Source organism: Salvia splendens, chromosome 21 (genome assembly GCF_004379255.2).
Source record: "Salvia splendens isolate huo1 chromosome 21, SspV2, whole genome shotgun sequence".
NCBI lineage: Eukaryota > Viridiplantae > Streptophyta > Magnoliopsida > Lamiales > Lamiaceae > Salvia > Salvia splendens.
Genome location: NC_056052.1, coordinates 24,042,027 through 24,058,456, shown reverse-complemented (window position 1 = coordinate 24,058,456; position 16,430 = coordinate 24,042,027). Strand labels below are relative to the sequence as shown.

At 39.6% G+C, this 16,430-nt stretch overlaps 5 protein-coding genes across 6 annotated transcripts; 3 read left to right on the top strand and 2 right to left on the bottom strand.

The window, feature by feature from the left end:
* Window positions 1-1,429: 1,429 nt before the first annotated feature.
* Window positions 1,430-1,783, bottom strand: LOC121784408 (VQ motif-containing protein 31-like). The gene has a single exon (XM_042182550.1). The coding sequence runs from the start codon at window positions 1,781-1,783 to the stop codon at window positions 1,430-1,432; it is 354 nt and encodes a 117-aa protein (XP_042038484.1).
* A 629-nt stretch (window positions 1,784-2,412) lies between these two features.
* LOC121785053 lies at window positions 2,413-5,867 on the bottom strand. 2 transcript variants are annotated; one of them, XM_042183394.1, is made up of 5 exons: window positions 5,628-5,827; window positions 5,349-5,444; window positions 3,278-3,403; window positions 2,966-3,005; window positions 2,413-2,610 (listed from the first exon to the last, which is right to left on the bottom strand). In XM_042183394.1, exons 1-5 carry the CDS (start codon window positions 5,742-5,744, stop codon window positions 2,543-2,545), a joined length of 447 nt encoding a protein of 148 aa, XP_042039328.1. In that variant the 5' UTR covers window positions 5,745-5,827; the 3' UTR covers window positions 2,413-2,542. The 2 variants fall into 2 exon arrangements, with proteins under 2 accessions (XP_042039328.1, XP_042039327.1); XM_042183393.1 differs by lacking the exons at window positions 2,413-2,610; window positions 2,966-3,005; window positions 3,278-3,403 and adding an exon at window positions 3,589-4,711 and having other exon boundaries at window positions 5,628-5,867.
* A 43-nt stretch (window positions 5,868-5,910) lies between these two features.
* Window positions 5,911-8,450, top strand: LOC121785055. The gene is made up of 7 exons (XM_042183395.1): window positions 5,911-6,055; window positions 6,523-6,586; window positions 6,675-6,784; window positions 7,500-7,580; window positions 7,678-7,764; window positions 7,964-8,017; window positions 8,118-8,450. Exons 1-7 carry the CDS (start codon window positions 6,014-6,016, stop codon window positions 8,289-8,291), a joined length of 612 nt encoding a protein of 203 aa, XP_042039329.1. The 5' UTR covers window positions 5,911-6,013; the 3' UTR covers window positions 8,292-8,450.
* Window positions 8,451-11,200: 2,750 nt separating this feature from the next.
* On the top strand, window positions 11,201-13,630 carry LOC121784797 (protein TIC 55, chloroplastic-like). Its single transcript, XM_042183030.1, has 3 exons — window positions 11,201-11,745; window positions 12,100-12,202; window positions 12,302-13,630. Exons 1-3 carry the CDS (start codon window positions 11,288-11,290, stop codon window positions 13,433-13,435), a joined length of 1,695 nt encoding a protein of 564 aa, XP_042038964.1. The 5' UTR covers window positions 11,201-11,287; the 3' UTR covers window positions 13,436-13,630.
* A 281-nt stretch (window positions 13,631-13,911) lies between these two features.
* Window positions 13,912-15,895, top strand: LOC121784407 (peroxidase 18-like; the record flags this gene model as incomplete). Its single annotated transcript, XM_042182549.1, has 5 exons — window positions 13,912-13,969; window positions 14,197-14,300; window positions 14,372-14,551; window positions 14,645-14,810; window positions 15,259-15,895. Coding segments are annotated over 5 exons (927 nt in total), but the record flags the coding sequence as incomplete, so codon positions are not given.
* Between the last annotated feature and the right edge of the window lie 535 nt (window positions 15,896-16,430).

Genomic DNA, 16,430 nt, shown 5'->3' with positions numbered 1-16,430 from the left:
AATTGAGGAATATATGGACGGTGGGCTACCAATTTTTACGAGTTTGTTTTAAAAAATAATATAGTGTAGATTAGTTGCATTGCAAAACGCTTAGAACACTTGCATTGAATAGTATCAATTAATTGTATCGAAATAAATACTCTATAAAAGTTCTGCGCTTTTCGAAGCTCCGATTTGCATTTGTATGTTCAACAAAAGAGATTCATTCATCATAATCTTTACTATCTAAAATCTCAAATCTGAATATGGCTATTAAGTAACTTATTAATTCTCATTTGAAGAAGAGTTCTCCATACTTATATTTTATCTCAATATTTTAAACCTTAGCAATTTTTGCTGTTTTGCTCTTGCTTCTGTTATCTGACGATGATCTCGATTATATTTCCTTAGTTTCTATCTCAAGCACTTTTACACTTTAATTTTATTATATATTACTATTAACAAATAAAAGCACTTTTAAGGATATTAAGATGCCTTTGCAAGGCTGGGCCGCTGGCGATACAGACCAAACATGAGAACTCATCCCAAAAGACTAGTCTGTTAGGAGAGAGATCTCATTTAGTCTATATACCCCACATCAGTTGTTCTCACAACCGATGTGGGAATTGAGTCCGTAACATTCGACCCTCCTTTAAGGGCCAACGTCCTCGTTGGTCACAGCTGGTTTTTTGCGAGGCCACCACTCCGAGTTCTCGTTGGTCACGGCCACGTTGGTCACGGCGGATTCTTTGCCCGGCCACCACTCCGAGCTGTCCCAAACGCACTCGTTGGTCATGGCGAGTTCGTTGTCTGGCCACCACTCCGAGCCGTTTGGGCTCTCAATGAAAGCACCAATTGATACAGACCAAACATGGGAACTCATCCCAAAAGACTAGCATGTTAGGAGAGATTCCATTTAGTCTATATACCCCACATCAGTTGTTCTCACAACCGATGTGGGAATTGAGTCCGTAACAGCTGGTGAGCCTAAAATGGGTTGGGCATAGACAAGAAAGTTATCTCTAAATTTATACTTCTATTTTCTTTTATTTAATTTATTCCCCTATCTGTTTTCTTTAATCTTCAATCACACAAGTAAGTTCAAGTTAACAGCCAAAATAAATATGATAAAACTTAGCCTATTTTCCCTGAAAAAGAAGAAGAAAACTTTTTAATCTCTTTTGTAAAGATAAATGAAGATCCACTCAAAGTAGTACTATAAATTTCCACTTTATTGTATAAAGAAAGAGATAATGAACCAGACCTTGCTTCCATCAAAAAAAGCATAAAGCCACTTTGATTGCATTTTAGATTTAAACAACAAAACATTCGCTCAAATTTCCAAACTCCTATCTTTTATGTACAATCCCACCACTTTCGTAATTCAACATACTTAATTAACCATCAAATGAAAAAAAGTTTACTAGTATTAGTAATATTTTTCTAATTTTTAAGGAGTCAACGGGAACAAAGTCAGCAAAACAGGCGCCGCCGCCTTGGCCGGCACGTCCCTCTCCTCCTCGGACAGCGGCGACTCCGTCCTGATTCGCTCCGCTTCCGCCCCGAACGGCGTCACGGGCCCCTTCACTGCCGGCGAGTTCCCGGCCGATCTCGTGCCAGCTTTGATGATCTCGAGATCGCCTAACGATTGCTTTCTCCTCTCTTGAAGCTTGAATTGCACAGCCGCATTCGGCCGGAGCTTGTGGGCTCCGCCACCCGGCGCCGCCCCGGTCAGCCTCTGGACCAGCTCTTTGAAGGTGGCGGCGTCCGCTTGTATGAAACCAATCTCTCTTTGCTTCTCCATGGCGTGTGTTTTGTATGGAAGAATTTTGTGTTGATATAAATGATTATTGAAGATGACTTAGGTTTTTTTTGGGTATTATATATTGCATGGGAAACGGACCGTGTAAGAATTGCGCGTTAAGAACTTGTCGTCTGATTACTTGGAAGACTGTTGTGGAAATTTGAGGCTTAATTAGACAAACTTCAAAATTTTATTTTGGAATTTTTCTCCTTCGTGTTTTCTAACTACATGAGTATGATTGGCAGCCTACACATTTATTTATCATCTAAAGGAATTAGTAGTACTTATTACTAGGACAAAAAGGACTAAAAGAAGAATCAAAGGAAAATAAAAATAATGAATTTGTGATTGTTTAGTTCAACAAAGAGAGATTAAAATTTGCTTCATGTTAAACTATCTTGCCTTACCCCTATTTAGTTTATAAATTTTGTAAACTTGATATACGTATAACGGGATATTTATAGAAATGGTCTTTCTCAAAGATTTTTCTCGTAAATTATCTTATTGAGAGGGAAACGAATTATTTTGATTTCGCTACGTAGATGTTATTTTAATTTGACACTCTACTCAAGGTCAAGCTGAAGTTGGTAATGTGACGACTTCATAAATCATAATCATATAAAAATTGGTTATGAAAACTAGAATTAAGTGTGAAAACGTGAAAGTAATTTACATAAGCAACGACTTTGCATTGAACAAATTCAAATTTTCACATGAAATGTTTACCGTTAATGGTTGAGACAGAGAAATGAGAATCACTCAGTTGCTTTGGACAATTGCAGAAAACAACATTTGGTTTATATCACCGGAGTCCGGCTCTTCCTCCTCTGCAAAATATGACAAGTTATTGGCATCAAATATCACGAATATCACATCTGCACATAAGATTGCAAGAAAAAAGCACTCTGATAAGATCAAACCAGTAAGGAGTAAGCAGATAGATCTTAAACAGTTGCATATGTCACAAAAACTTGTTTTTGTACACTACAGTTCTGGCCTATCCACCTCAATATTATCAATGGTTAGTTAGTTGCACAAAGATTGATGAGAATGCGCAAATTACCATATTAACTACGTGTCTCAGTTAAGATTCTTATAAGACTAGGGATGATTTTCTCCACCAAATACTACAACAAAAGGTACACTCAACAAGCAATAGTGCAATGCAAACAAAGAAGTTACCTTTTCTAGATTTGACTTGAACTGCCCACTCATCGATAACCTGGACATCATGAGACAAACAAATTAGATACAAGCCAATTTCTTTATGAAGACCTCACGAGAAAACACCAAGAAGGTATTTCTCTATCTTGGCAAACAGAAACCATTGTAGCAAACTACGTTATGCTGCAAAACAAAATGACCTAAAGGTCCTAAACCCCTGTCACTTCTATTTTGGTTGCTTGTTGGCACATGGTAAAGAGTCTTCAATTAGAGCAGTTGCCCCTTCAATTAGACATCTAACTAACAGCGTCCACAGACAAATACACATACCTGATTGAAGCTCTCAAAAGCATCATCGTCTGCATCTCCGGTGTGAGGAACACCAGTGGAGCTTTGTAACTTATGCAGCATTGTCCTATTCCCCACTAAGACAGTTCTAGCCTTATCTATCAGATCCTGCACACCAAAAGCTTGAATAAATACTCACTCAAGGCAGATGGAAAATTGAACACTAGAATTTTTTTCAAATCGAATTATCACGGTTAAGATTAATAAAGACTAAATTGCAAAGGCTCCATTGTGGTGAAACAGGAGGAACAATATATCCTACATAACACTACAAGATCCAAATATCCACTCAATTAATAGCAAATCATTGTTGTGCAGTACTTCTACTAGTTATACAATAAAAATTTACATAATTAGATAACTAAAATTACAAACTAAAATCACATGAAAAATAAAATAGATTCACTGTCTAAGCACAATTTCCATTAGACGATGTTTCATTTCTTCATCTTTTGGGGTTAAATGATCTTTCGCTAACAATGTGTTCAACAAAATCTGATTCATCTTCATAGCCTTTCGTTGTTCTTTTTTGAGCTCCAAGTCGATTCTCGCATTTCCTAGTTTGTTCATTGCTTCAGCTTCACTGTCTATAATGAGTCTTAATGCACGAATTTCTACAGCAACTTCATTAGTAGGTAAAGATTCTGATGCATTAGTTGGAGTTTTAGGATGGGGAATAGTTGAACAATCAATACTTGGAGTTTCTACATTGGAAGGTTCAGGATAATCCCCATTTTCAGAAGTCCTTGATCTTTTGGAGCTGCCACCACTTTCTTGAAAAGCCCCTTCTTCATATATGGGACATAGTTGTGAAAACTCTTTAGATGTTAAGTCCTCTTTGGGATGTTTACTCATAACTTCATTAAATACAACTAAAGTCCTTGATCTTTTGGAGTTGCCACCACTTTCTTCAAAAGCCCCTTTAGATATAGGACATAGTTGTGAAAAATCTTGAGATGTTAAGTCCCACTTGGGATGTTTACTCATAACTTCATTAAATACAACCAAATCCTGAAACTTGCTACCACCTACTTCATAAATTGCATGAGCTTCTATCTCAACATCCGCCAAGCTCATTCCTATCTTTTTCCGACCATATGCTTCCTTGTAAGCCGCAATCCACTTGTTTCCATTTGCATTAAGTCGTTTCCAACGACACTTCATCGATTCAATGTTTCTTTCGTTGAGTTCTTCCAAATTGTTTGCTCGAGCTTCTTGATACAGATTATGCACTCGTCCCCACAAAGAAAAACCCATTTGCTTTCCACATACTTTATCATCACTAGCAGTACACCAAGATGACATTAGGGCTATATCTTCTTTCACACACCAAACTTTTTTTGCCCCCTTTTGATTTGTGTCTGACTGTTGGGCATCACATACCAAATCACAAGAAATGTTTTGTGATGGTAGAACCTGAGATTTGAACTTGGTTCAGATTCCGAGAAATCCTTGGGTTTTGATAGTTATATCAATCTTGATGATGCTATGAGTTTGGAAATATTTTATAGTCTAACTAGCTCAAAACTGTTCAATCTATCGTACACGACCCCTAAAAGTATTACCCTAAGCACCTAGTAACGTATTTAAGGATAATGTAATTTGAAACATTGATGGAAAAAAACGAAAGAAAAGAATACCCGCTGTCAGATTACAGAATGGACGGTATCTATTTCCTCCGGTTCCCAATGGACAAATCTTCGTAGCTCCCCCACCCCCAAATCAAAGAGGAAACTTTCCATTTTTAGAAATGGGATTTTTTGTGGACATCCCAAAATGGCAGAATGGGACTATTTTCGTTGACGGAGGGAGTATCATCTATCTAAATTAATCCTATTATTATCCATCAACATAATCCTTAAGAGATTATTTACTTTGAGTATAGGAAGTATTGAAATATAATCCAAGCTAATTATTTACTGATTACTCTGATAGATTGATTAACTTTGAACTTGTTCAAAAAGTAATATTATGAAAAACGGCCCTAAATGTAAATCCCCCTTAAAAGTAATATTATGAAAAACAAGATTCAAAGCTATCCACATTTCTTCACCTGTTTCGCAGCAAGAAGCTCGCGGCACTCGTCTTTCAGTGACGACATTTCTTCTTCTATCTTTTTCAGCCTTTCCACCAGCTTCATCGGATTTGCCTGTCGATAAACAACCAAAGTAGAAGAGGAGAAGAAATTAGTACCCCATAACTTCAAAAGCACAAGGTGCAAGTAGTTAGATACGAAATCGTAATCCAATTTTGCTCCAAAATGACAGAATATAAAATAGAGGGTCTGAGAGTTGAGAGATGGGAAAACAGGAGCAATAAATGGATAGAGTACGTGATCGGGGTAAACTTGCTGGAACTCTTTGTGGAGCTTGTTCTGCACCGCGGAAAGATCGCGATTGGCCTTGGTGAACAGGTTTAGAAGTCCATCCACAGCTTGGTTGTGCTCCATTTTCACCCCTCTCTCTTCCTCTCGTCTCTCTTCTCTTTCTCGTGTATCTCGTGCTCCCAGGGATTTAGGGATTTGAATTTTGGAATTGAGACATTATAGTTTTTATGGGTTGACGAATTCACCCTTTCTCCAATAATATGTTTTGTTATTTTGAGAATGTAAAAAAATATTTCCGAAGAGGGTATTTCGGTAATCAACTACAAAACATAAATTTATAAATTGGCTGCGGCTCAGAGGGTTTGCTTCTTCAAGCTTCCGTGATAGCTGCAATGGCGATTAATCAAGAGTTCGGCTGCAATTCGAAAACTCCGGTATGCATGATTTCGGTATTATACTTATGGTTTTTGATGATCGAACTACAATGTCTGTCGATGGATGCATTTGAATATGCCTTAACCTTGCAAATTATGTGCGCTTCCAATCCGTGCTTTTCTCGGACTTGTAACTAGAGTTAATCATCTGCTCAATGCAGAAATTGGAATTTCAATATCCGATTTGCTTGCCGGCGGAAGCACATGAGTTGGTCTTAATTAGGACTTGTTTTTCTCTGATTACTGTTACTAAGCTGCTTTTCTATTGGTGAAACTCTCTACTGTTGACTGTTGTGGTGGCAATGTATTAGTCTCCTTTAATGTGGATTAGTCTTATAAGTAAGCTCGCTTTTGAGCAGGTGGTGTCTATATATTTTGCATTGCTTTAATGAGATACAGATCGTGGATTCATGGTTCCATGTAAGATTTCAGGATCTTGCAAATCTAACAGATTATTGTTTAATCAGTTGCCAGAATCAATCCAACATTGTGGTGGAGAAGTTGCAGATCCTCTACATAGGAAATATGATGGTAGTTCAAGTCCTTTTTCTATAGAGTGGCCTGCTCTCTTTAAGGATTAAGAGGCCTGATTTGCCGTGATGTTAAATTAAACTTTCAGGTTCTTCAATGAGACGCGAGGCAATCACGAAGAATATTTGTGGATACCAAGGAGGAAGCAGAATTCAAAACAGAAAATCTGATAGACTACATGATATTGATGATATTGAAGTGTGTAATTTATTATGCATGGATGTGTTTAGCTGACCTGGAAATTATTAACAAAATATTGTCTTCCGTCTATATTTTTGTATGATGAGTAATACACTTAGTTTTGGTCTTATATTGATCTTGTAGTTATATTTTTGAAAGATTGTGACCTTAAGGAACTAGAGAAAACAATGAGATCTGATCTGATATCTCTTCAGGGGCTTCTAGCAGAAATGGCATGATCTACTACTCTAATAGAAGTTTTACTTTTTAAGAACAAAACTTTGAAGAGATGTGGTGGTGGAGATTTGTGTCTCGGTGCAGTTTTTGTTTGGAAAAGAGTTCCTCTATTCTCTATCAATAATAAGCTGATTCTTTTAGTAAGCACTAAGCAGACCACATGACTTGCAGCCTGATGTGTTTTGAACTTACTTACTTAGACTAGTGCCTATTGGCACTTCTCGTGAACATCATCTTAGAGCAGAGATATACTTTAGTTTTTTCTAACATAGAACAAACAAGTATTTCAGATTTGCAGTGATTTCTCAAAGCAGTATTATTAGCTTGTATACTGCTGTTATGATGAGAATCCCATCTTTCCAAATTTTCCTTCCTATATGTTGAAGCCTGGGCTCATAAATTAGTGGTCACTATATTTAATTTTGGTATGCTATTTAAAATTTCTGAGTTAGTTCCACTTCCAGTATATCATTGACATTATTTTTGTACTTTCCAGATTGTTGGATACCTTAATACCAAGGAGGAGATCCACCGGAAAAGGATTTTATGGGAAGCAATGAATGAAAAATGTATAAAGGTGTTATCTTGTTAAGCTCTACCTTAGGTGTACTTTCACAATACTAGCTTTCGACAAGTAGTTCTTTCTGATTACTTGTGATGGGTTGAACTTACAGGCCAAGAAACAGAAAGTACCTACTGAAACAAAGAAGAGTGGTGCTGTCAAGATTGCTACTAAAACCACTGAGAAAGTGGAGCCTAAGGTTCGACAAAAAATATATACTAGTTTTCTTAGTTACTATTAAATCTGCTTCATTTCTTGGAATAGTATTCAACAATTGCATTATGCTAAACATCGACTCATTAGAATTTGTGTAATTGATGTTGTTGTCTTTTTCTGCAAATACATAACTATTGCTTATCAGTTATCTATCAACTTCTAACTTGATTCTTTACATGCAGAAGCATAGTTCGAGGATCAACTATGATGCTTTAAAATCTCTGGGTGGTGATTTCGTAAGTATTGCATGACACATATTTTCTCTAAGATTTCATCCCTGAGTTTGTCATGCTGCAACATGCTATATCACACATGTGGTTTGCATCATTTGTGCAGCAGGAAAGATGTGAATCGGGCGAGTCAAGCAAGGCAGATTCACCAAAGCAATCAAAGGAGAGTTGGTACGAAGATGATCAGAGTGATGATGAGAATTTTGGAGGTGATGAAGAAGAAGATGAGAGCCATTACCAGTACCAAGATGAAGATTTATTTGATGATTTTGATACTTGAAAATCAAATGAATTTTTGATCCAACTGTATACATAGAGAGTTATAGAGCATCTTCATACTATGTTAACTGAATATATTAGAAACACGTGTTTGTGGGACCAATATGTTTACGTTGTGACACACGTATAAAAAGTTTTAAAACGTATTTGACCTTAATAATCAATTAATCTAAGTGGCAGCAACCAGCAAGTATGTATAGTCAAATATACATTTTCCCAACTTTTGAATCAATTATGCGCTACAAGGAAATTACATTACAAAATATTTCACTCCTATTTTACATTGATACATAAGTTTGAAATTTATGTATAAATAAAACAAAAGGCTTGATTTGTGTTTATTTTAATACATAATCTTATTTATGTTCAAGACGCCATTAATTCTTTGGTACGTGGATATAAAATGTTTCATTATTATTTTATGTTTTATATAGATATAAATTTTTTTTTATCATTCTTTCATGTTTGGAGCTATTAGGGCTCGTTCGGTGTTCATTAATTGAGCAGAAATGGTGTCAAATCATGGGAAAGTCGTCGGTTCGATGTTCACTAACTATCTATGCATGGCCATAGTTTGTAGCTGCAGCCCGCACTATACAACTTGACTAGGCTGAAATAATTCAGAGGGAGCACTTGATTTTGAAAATCTTGCCCGCTACTTGATGGTGAAATGACTGCAGCGTTCCTTAAATTTCTGGGGTTTCCACCATTTAGAGCATCCACAATGGCGGCGAGCGGACCAGCTAGCCGATTCCCGGCGCTGACCGGTCCGCTCGCCGAACCATTGCAGCAGGCGAGCGCCAAATCGGCGAGAAAAACGGCGAGCGCACGTCGATTTCCGGGCGTTGGCCGATGCGCTCGCCGATCGGCTGGCCGCCATTGCAAGCTCCCGATCGGCGAGCGATTTTTTATTTTTTTTTATTTAATTTTCAAAACACTATATATACGCGATTTGCACGTCATTTTCATTCGCACTACTTGTTTTAACGAGTTTTCTCTCTATCTTAATTTCTGTACAAGATCAACAACGTGAAATGAGTAACGCGGGTGGTAGTAGTGGTGGGGATGCTGAGGAGTACGAACGGCGAATGAACGAAGAGTTGGAGGCCTATACGTCCCACGAGATAAACCGGCTGATACAAAGGGCATTGCAGCCGGCGGTACCTTGACCTCGACCTTGACCCGTTGTCCACCGCCGAGCAGTGATTGAGCGGGATCACGTAGCTGCACATCAGCGGCTATATGACGACTACTTCACACCGGAGCTGCGGTTTAACGCCAACCTTTTCAGGCGGCGTTTTAGGATGAGTAGGGCCCTGTTTATGTGTATTGTTGACGCTTTGGAGCGTCAATATATGTGTTTCCGCTTCAGGCACGATGCGGCTGGCAGACCCGGCCACACAACTATTCAAAAGTGCACTGCGGCAATGACAATTGGCCTACGGAGGCGCGGCAGACATGTGGGACGAGTACCTCCACATCGGTGAGACGACTGCCCTTGAATGTATGAAGTATTTCTGTCAGGGCGTGGTTGAAATATTCCGTGAACAGTACCTTCGATGCCCTACCCCCGAAGACTGCCAGGAGCTGATGCAGATGCACGGGTAGAAGCATGGGTTCCCGGGTATGTTAGACAGCATAGATTGTATGCATTGGGAGTGGAAGAACTGTCCCGCTGCCTGAAAAGGGTTCTACACGACCAGCTACAAGGGAAAGAATCCCACGATGATCCTCGAGGCCGTAGCTGATTACCGGCTGTGGATTTGACATGCATATTTTGGGGTAGCCGGATCGAACAATGACCTCAACGTCCTCAACTCGTCGCCCCTTTTCAACGAGCAGTGCCACGGCGTCGGTCCGACCATCAGTTTTATCGCTAACGGGAACTAGCATGATATGGGCTACTACTTGGCGGATGGGATATACCCTAAGTGGCCCGTCTTTGTGAAGACGATCAGATGCGCATCAGATGAGAGGAAGGCCTACTTTGCAGAACGACAGGAGTCGGCGCGCAAGGACGTGAAACGCTCATTTGGTGTGCTCCAGTCTCAATGGGCGGCAATTAGGGGTCCAACGCGTTTGTGGCACGTCAACTGCATTGTTGATATAATGTACACATGTATTATCATGCACAACATGATTGTCGAAGATGAAAGTGTACAACTGACTAGTTGGGCTAACGACGATAATGAAGCCGGTCCAAGCCACGGTATGGCCTCCCCCAACGTACGAAGTGGGGTACCTCACGATGAAGTCGGCCGCCTCCAAGCACATGCGGACATGCGCCAAGTGGAAGCTCATATTCGACTCCAAAAGGATTTAATTGAAGAGTAGTGGGCGCGGAGGACTACACGTCGTTAGTTTTTTTATTATTATGTAATTTTTTTAATGTACCTATTTTAATTTAAATAAAATTATTGCATTTTCCTGTATCTGTGTCGTAAGCTGAATTCCGTATTTTGTGTGATTGTTATTTTTATAATTTTGTTTATTGTGGCTAGCCTATTGCTTGTCCTGATGATGTGGCAGGAAGAGTTTTTAGTGCTGATGATGTGTCAGTAGGAGTTTGTGGCTAGGCTATGGCTGACCTATTGCCATTGTGGATGCTCTTACACAGTAGGGTGCATTTTGAGGGCTCAAAATTGTGTGGATATTTTCTCTCACTATCCTCTTCTCCCCGAACGGTGCTGAAGAAACGGTTTCGAAGATCCATACCTTAAAATGACATAATATTTTAAATTGAAACGAATATGAGATTTTTTGTATAATTTATGTAACTTTGAAATATTTTGTAATAATATGAAACAAAATGATTGTATGAATTGTGTAAATATAATGATTTTAGAAGAGTCGTAATTAAAAGTCTTGAAATAACACGTAAGTTTGAAAATAAGCGGTGTTGCTGAGAAAGTAGTTGTTCCGTTGAAGACTTGAGTGTGTCCGTTGTTGTGTGGCCATAAACAATGCACCAAATCAGCAAGTTACTCATCTTCTACAATGTTCATTTCTCCCCAAGACTGTAACCTCAATCAAATTAATCCTCTCCCGCAAATGGCTCTTCTACCGTTGCCGCCAATTCTGGCTGCTGCTGCTCTTCCATCGCACTTGGAGAAACTCCCCAGAACAAAGGCGGCAAGGATAACATTGTCTACTACTCTAAGCCCTTCGAATCCCCGCCACCGTCAACTGAAGAAGAATCACCACAAATTGAGCGCAGTCGCCGAGGGAATCGCAGCTGCGGCGGGCGATGAGAACGTGATCCAGGAAGATGAAGCTGTGGAGCACAAGGAATCATCGGCGAGATACAGTTGGACCGAGGAATGGTATCCACTGTACCTCACCAAGCAAGTGCCCGACGACGCGCCGCTAGGGCTCACAGTGTTCGATAAGCAGGTTGTGCTGTTCAAGGACGGCGATGGAATAATTAGGTGTTACGAAGATCGTTGCCCCCACAGGTTTCTTCTCCTTCTCTCTCTATCTGGAATTTAGGCAATAAGGATCACCATTAGGTGATCCTTAGGGGAATTCAGGTGGAATGGATGGATTTTTTTGCTGAAGTTGTCAAATTTGAGTTGGATCTTGTTGATATGGATGCAGTTGTTATAGACTTATAGCGATTAATTAGTGAGTGTGATGATTTCAGAATGTCTGCACTTTCTAAATAATGAGTTAATGTGCAGATTATTGAGGTTAATTAAGGTGACATTAATGGATGTAGTTAGAATTATAGTTTTAGTCTAGATGTGTTTAATTGACTGATTGTGAAATATTATGCATAATATAGCTGTTATTATATGCAATTTTTGAAGGTTAGCAAAGCTGTCTGAGGGCCAATTGTATGATGGGAGATTGGAGTGTTTGTACCATGGCTGGCAGTTTGAAGGAAATGGTAAATGTGTGAAGATACCTCAGGTTTACTGCCATCTACAATAATTCTTAAAGTTGAAGATGTTCAAGAAGTTTTAAGGTGAACGATTTATCAATATTGATTACATATGGTTTTCTTGACAGCTCTCAGCAGGTGCGAAAATCCCTGCATCGGCTTGTGTGAGGACTTACGAGATCAAGGATTCACAAGGCGTGATATGGATTTGGATGTCGCACAAGGCTCCTCCTAATCTTGAAAAGATCCCTTGGTTTGAGAATTTTGATAGACCTGGTTTTCGAGATGTTTCAACCACCCATGAGCTCCCGTATGATCATTCCATCCTTTTAGAGAACCTCATGGATCCTGCTCATGTTCCTATCTCACACGACAGAACGGATTGGACAGCTAAAAGGGAGGATGCCACTGCTCTATTTTTTGAGGTGGTGGAAAGAACTGATCGAGGCTTTGCAGGCCATTGGGGTAGAGAGAGAGATCGGTCAATGCCAGACTACATACCGAACTTTCTGAGGTTTGAGGCGCCTTGTGTGCTTCAGAACAACCGGGAAATTGTTGACAAGAATGGTGAGAGGCACTACTTCACGGGGCTGTTTCTATGCAGGCCATCTGGACAGGGGAAGTCAATGCTTATAGTCAGGTTTGGGAATACAAGACAGCCACCACCCATGTTGAAACTGTTTCCTCAATGGTACTTCCATCAGAATGCTTGTAAGGTATTCGAGCAAGATATGGGATTCCTTTCGTCTCAGAACGAGATCCTTATGAAGGAGAAAGTTCCAACGAGGAAGCTTTACATCAATTTGAGGTCATCGGATGTTTGGGTGGCTGAGTACAGGAAATGGATGGATAAAGTGGGGCATGGGCTGCCTTACTACTTTGGGCATAGCTCGATTTCTCTGCCAGAAATTCCAGCAGTAGTTGAGCATGCTCCGGCTGGATTTGTTGCCAATTTCTCAGCCTCTCAGCCAGCTAAGGGTGGGATTGGGACAATGGAAGCACCTAACCCTGCCAACAGATACTTTCGGCATGTGGTTCATTGCAAGGGGTGCATGAACGTCGTGAAATCTTCTCATTCGTGGAAGAAAGCTCTATCCGTTGCTGCTGCTGTATCCACGACATTGGCAATTCTTGTTTCCGCAAGGCAGTGGAAGGTGCTGTTCCTGCTCTCGACTGCAGTTCTGTTGGCCGGGGTACAAATCTGTTCAACTATCATTGCGATGAACACAACCAACTTCATCAGAACGCATAGAAGGATGTGATTCAGGAGAGTAAATTATAAGGTTTCATTTCTTACGAAACTTTGTAAGTGTGCTGTATTGATTTCTCAGTGGCTCAGGATATGCTCATTCCTGGGTAAGTATGTATTGGTTTTACATCTGTATGCTAGGTTAAAATTTCTGTTACATAAAACATGTTTGTTTGCGTACTGTTCATGCAAAAATATTTGAAGGTTACTTTTTCGGCACCAAACATAAAAACTATAGTAGATAAAAAAAATGTTGACCAAGAACAGTTTATTGGAAGCTGGAATCTTTCATGTTCAATGCTCTGGGGTCTGAATTAGCAGTATGATGGTCTTCATTTATGTAATTTCCGACATTGTACTAAATATATATACAGTATCCCTCCAACTCCCACCTACCTGCACTCGTTCAATTCCTCTCTTTTTACTCTTCAACCAAGAGAGAGAGAGAGAGGAGCAGATAGTGAATTGATGCAGAGCATTTACTGACTGTTTGTCACTGTTCCAATTTTCAAAACCTGCCTCAACCATCTCCAGAATAAATGCAGAGGTATAATAAATAGACAAAGTTACTTCCTCTCATGGCACGTGACTTCTTGCTGTATTAAGGGGATACAACCAAAAGCAGGTAGCAGAAAGCTCAGCACAGAAGATATCCATTCTTGTCAAACTAAGGAATGGATTATGCATACAAATTGCTGATGCTTTTTTCTGCTCTCACTCTGTACCTCCTTCCATTTTCTTCTTGCTCGACTCCCTCTGTTGGTTTCTATACAGGTTCATGCCCTGCGGCTGAAATCACAGTGAGATCAGCTTCTGATTTGGATCTTACGATCCCTGGGAAGCTCCTCCGCTTGCTCTTCCACGATTGCTTCGTCGAGGTTACTCCTACCTCACTCTTTTCTACGTGAGATAGCATGGTTTAAATGTTCAATCAGCATTACTTTAACAGGGCTGTGATGCTTCCATACTACTACAAGGAAATGGGACGGAGAGAAGCGATCCTGGAAACACGTCCGTTGACGGATTCGCCGTGATAGACTCAGCAAAGAGATTGCTTGAAATCTTCTGCCCCGAAACAGTTTCTTGTGCCGACATTCTTGCACTAGCTGCTAGAGATGCAGTTGAATATGTATGTGCATTCATTCCTCAGATGAAATTCTACAAGCAAATTTTGAATTCCATTTATTTATAGTTTCGATTTGAATCAAGTTTGCTGTTGCAGACTGGGGGACCAAGTGTGCAGATTCCGACAGGAAGGAGAGATGGCAGGATTTCAGCAGCTGCAAATGTGAGACCAAACATCATAGACACAAGTTTCACATTAGATGAGATGGCTAAGCTCTTCTTTGCCAAGGGTTTGTCTATGGACGACCTCGTTACTCTCTCAGGTATTCGATTACACTGTCTGTCCTAATCAGATGTACTTAGCTATAAGACTGATTATTACTGTTTCGGATTATGCCTTGTTCTTTTGGTATAGTTCCCCTAAGTCATTAAAACAGTTGATGGTTTAATAATGAAGCTATTATGTTTACTAACTTTAGTTGATAAAGTGCATATCCGCACACATTATTAGTTAGCTTGAGATTTATTACATTCATTGTTCGCCAAACACCATCATCAACCTGTCAAAGTATCAGGCCGGGCCGGGCCGGGCCCAGGCCTGATGAGGGATTATATATGGGTCTTGCAGATATGGCAGCATATTTTATATGGGTCAGCCCGAGCACATGTGCCGAAGGATTATCTGGGTTGGCTTGGGTCAAAAATGTATAACCCAAATGCAAGAAGTGCTTCTATTGAAAGTCCTAATGATGAATAGTCTATGCCTTGCAGGGGGTCACACGATTGGAAAATCACATTGTAGCTCATTCAACGACCGGTTCAAGCTCGACCTGAATGGAAATGTTACAGTGATCGATTCATCCCAAGACCAGCAGTACGCGGTCCAGCTATCGAAAATGTGCGCTGCCGGTGTTAGGGATGATTCGATCACTGTCAATAATGACCCAGGGACGCCATTTCAGTTCGATAACCAGTACTACAAGATACTGTTGGAGCACAAGGGGCTTTTCCAGTCTGATTCTGCACTGGTAAATGATAACAGAACGTTGAGCAAAGTGGTGGAATTTGCTAACAGCCAAGATGGTTTCTTTGAGAGTTGGGTTGTTTCTTTCTTGAAACTTTCCATTGTTGGGGTTAAGACCGGTGATGAGGGCGAAATTCGACAATCTTGTTCGATGCCTAATCGATGATCGGATTATCACCACTGTTCGTTTCTCCGATGCTTCTCCAATCGCTGTATACTTTCAAAGCTGTATATAAGTACATGTGAAAACAATCCGATGATTAGAATGAGATGGAATCTGCACACCACTTTAAATTTTCTTTTGTTATTTAGCATTTCATAATAAAATTCATTTGTATATACAATGATGCTTTGTTAGTGTCTTAGTGATAATATTTTAACTAATAGTGTTTATTTTTATAAAAATGATAGGTCATACAAGGATTAATGGTTTCAACTTGATCATTATATAGGTAGGCAGATAGATGTCATGCAATTCAAGTAAAAAATGTGGATGGCAATTCAAAAACAATTATATATGTCATCTAATATATACTAATATTATGATTCAGGGAATCTTATTAGAGCATCTCCAATGCTGGCGGACGTCAAATAGCCATCAAATAGCCTTCACACTGCCACATCATCAGCACTACAATTCTCCTGCCACATCAGCTTGCCACATCAACTGGACATCAAATAGCCATCAAATAGCCTTCACACTACCTATCCACATCACTAATAACAATTATATAATTTAATTTACAATTGTATCAACATACATAATTTAATTTACGAGACAAATACGGAAAATTCGAATAATAATATTAAAATTTAAAAAGTACATTACTTTTAAAAAAAAGTACAACAATTTAGGGCAAAATGCCCTGTAGGCTGCAGCTATCTCCTGCCACAGCACTTCCGGACCTCCTCCCCGGTG

Bases quoted from the DNA above. Each gene is read 5' to 3' on its own strand.
- LOC121784408 (XM_042182550.1), bottom strand. From the start codon at position 1,783: ATGGAGAAGCAAAGAGAGATTGGTTTCATACAAGCGGACGCCGCCACC.
- LOC121785053 (XM_042183393.1), bottom strand. From the start codon at position 5,744: ATGGAGCACAACCAAGCTGTGGATGGACTTCTAAACCTGTTCACCAAG. The intron at 5,445-5,627 runs GTACTCTATCCA...GTTTATCGACAG, and splicing joins AGCAAGTTTACCCCGATCAC to GCAAATCCGATGAAGCTGGT. The intron at 4,712-5,348 runs GTGAAGAAATGT...TTCAAATCTCAG, and splicing joins AGCTTCTTGCTGCGAAACAG to GTTCTACCATCACAAAACAT.
- LOC121785055 (XM_042183395.1), top strand. From the start codon at position 6,014: ATGGCGATTAATCAAGAGTTCGGCTGCAATTCGAAAACTCCG. The intron at 7,581-7,677 runs GTGTTATCTTGT...TTGAACTTACAG, and splicing joins TGAATGAAAAATGTATAAAG to GCCAAGAAACAGAAAGTACC. The intron at 8,018-8,117 runs GTAAGTATTGCA...TCATTTGTGCAG, and splicing joins AATCTCTGGGTGGTGATTTC to CAGGAAAGATGTGAATCGGG.
- LOC121784797 (XM_042183030.1), top strand. From the start codon at position 11,288: ATGTTCATTTCTCCCCAAGACTGTAACCTCAATCAAATTAATCCTCTC. The intron at 11,746-12,099 runs GTTTCTTCTCCT...CAATTTTTGAAG, and splicing joins GAAGATCGTTGCCCCCACAG to GTTAGCAAAGCTGTCTGAGG. The intron at 12,203-12,301 runs GTTTACTGCCAT...TTTTCTTGACAG, and splicing joins AATGTGTGAAGATACCTCAG to CTCTCAGCAGGTGCGAAAAT.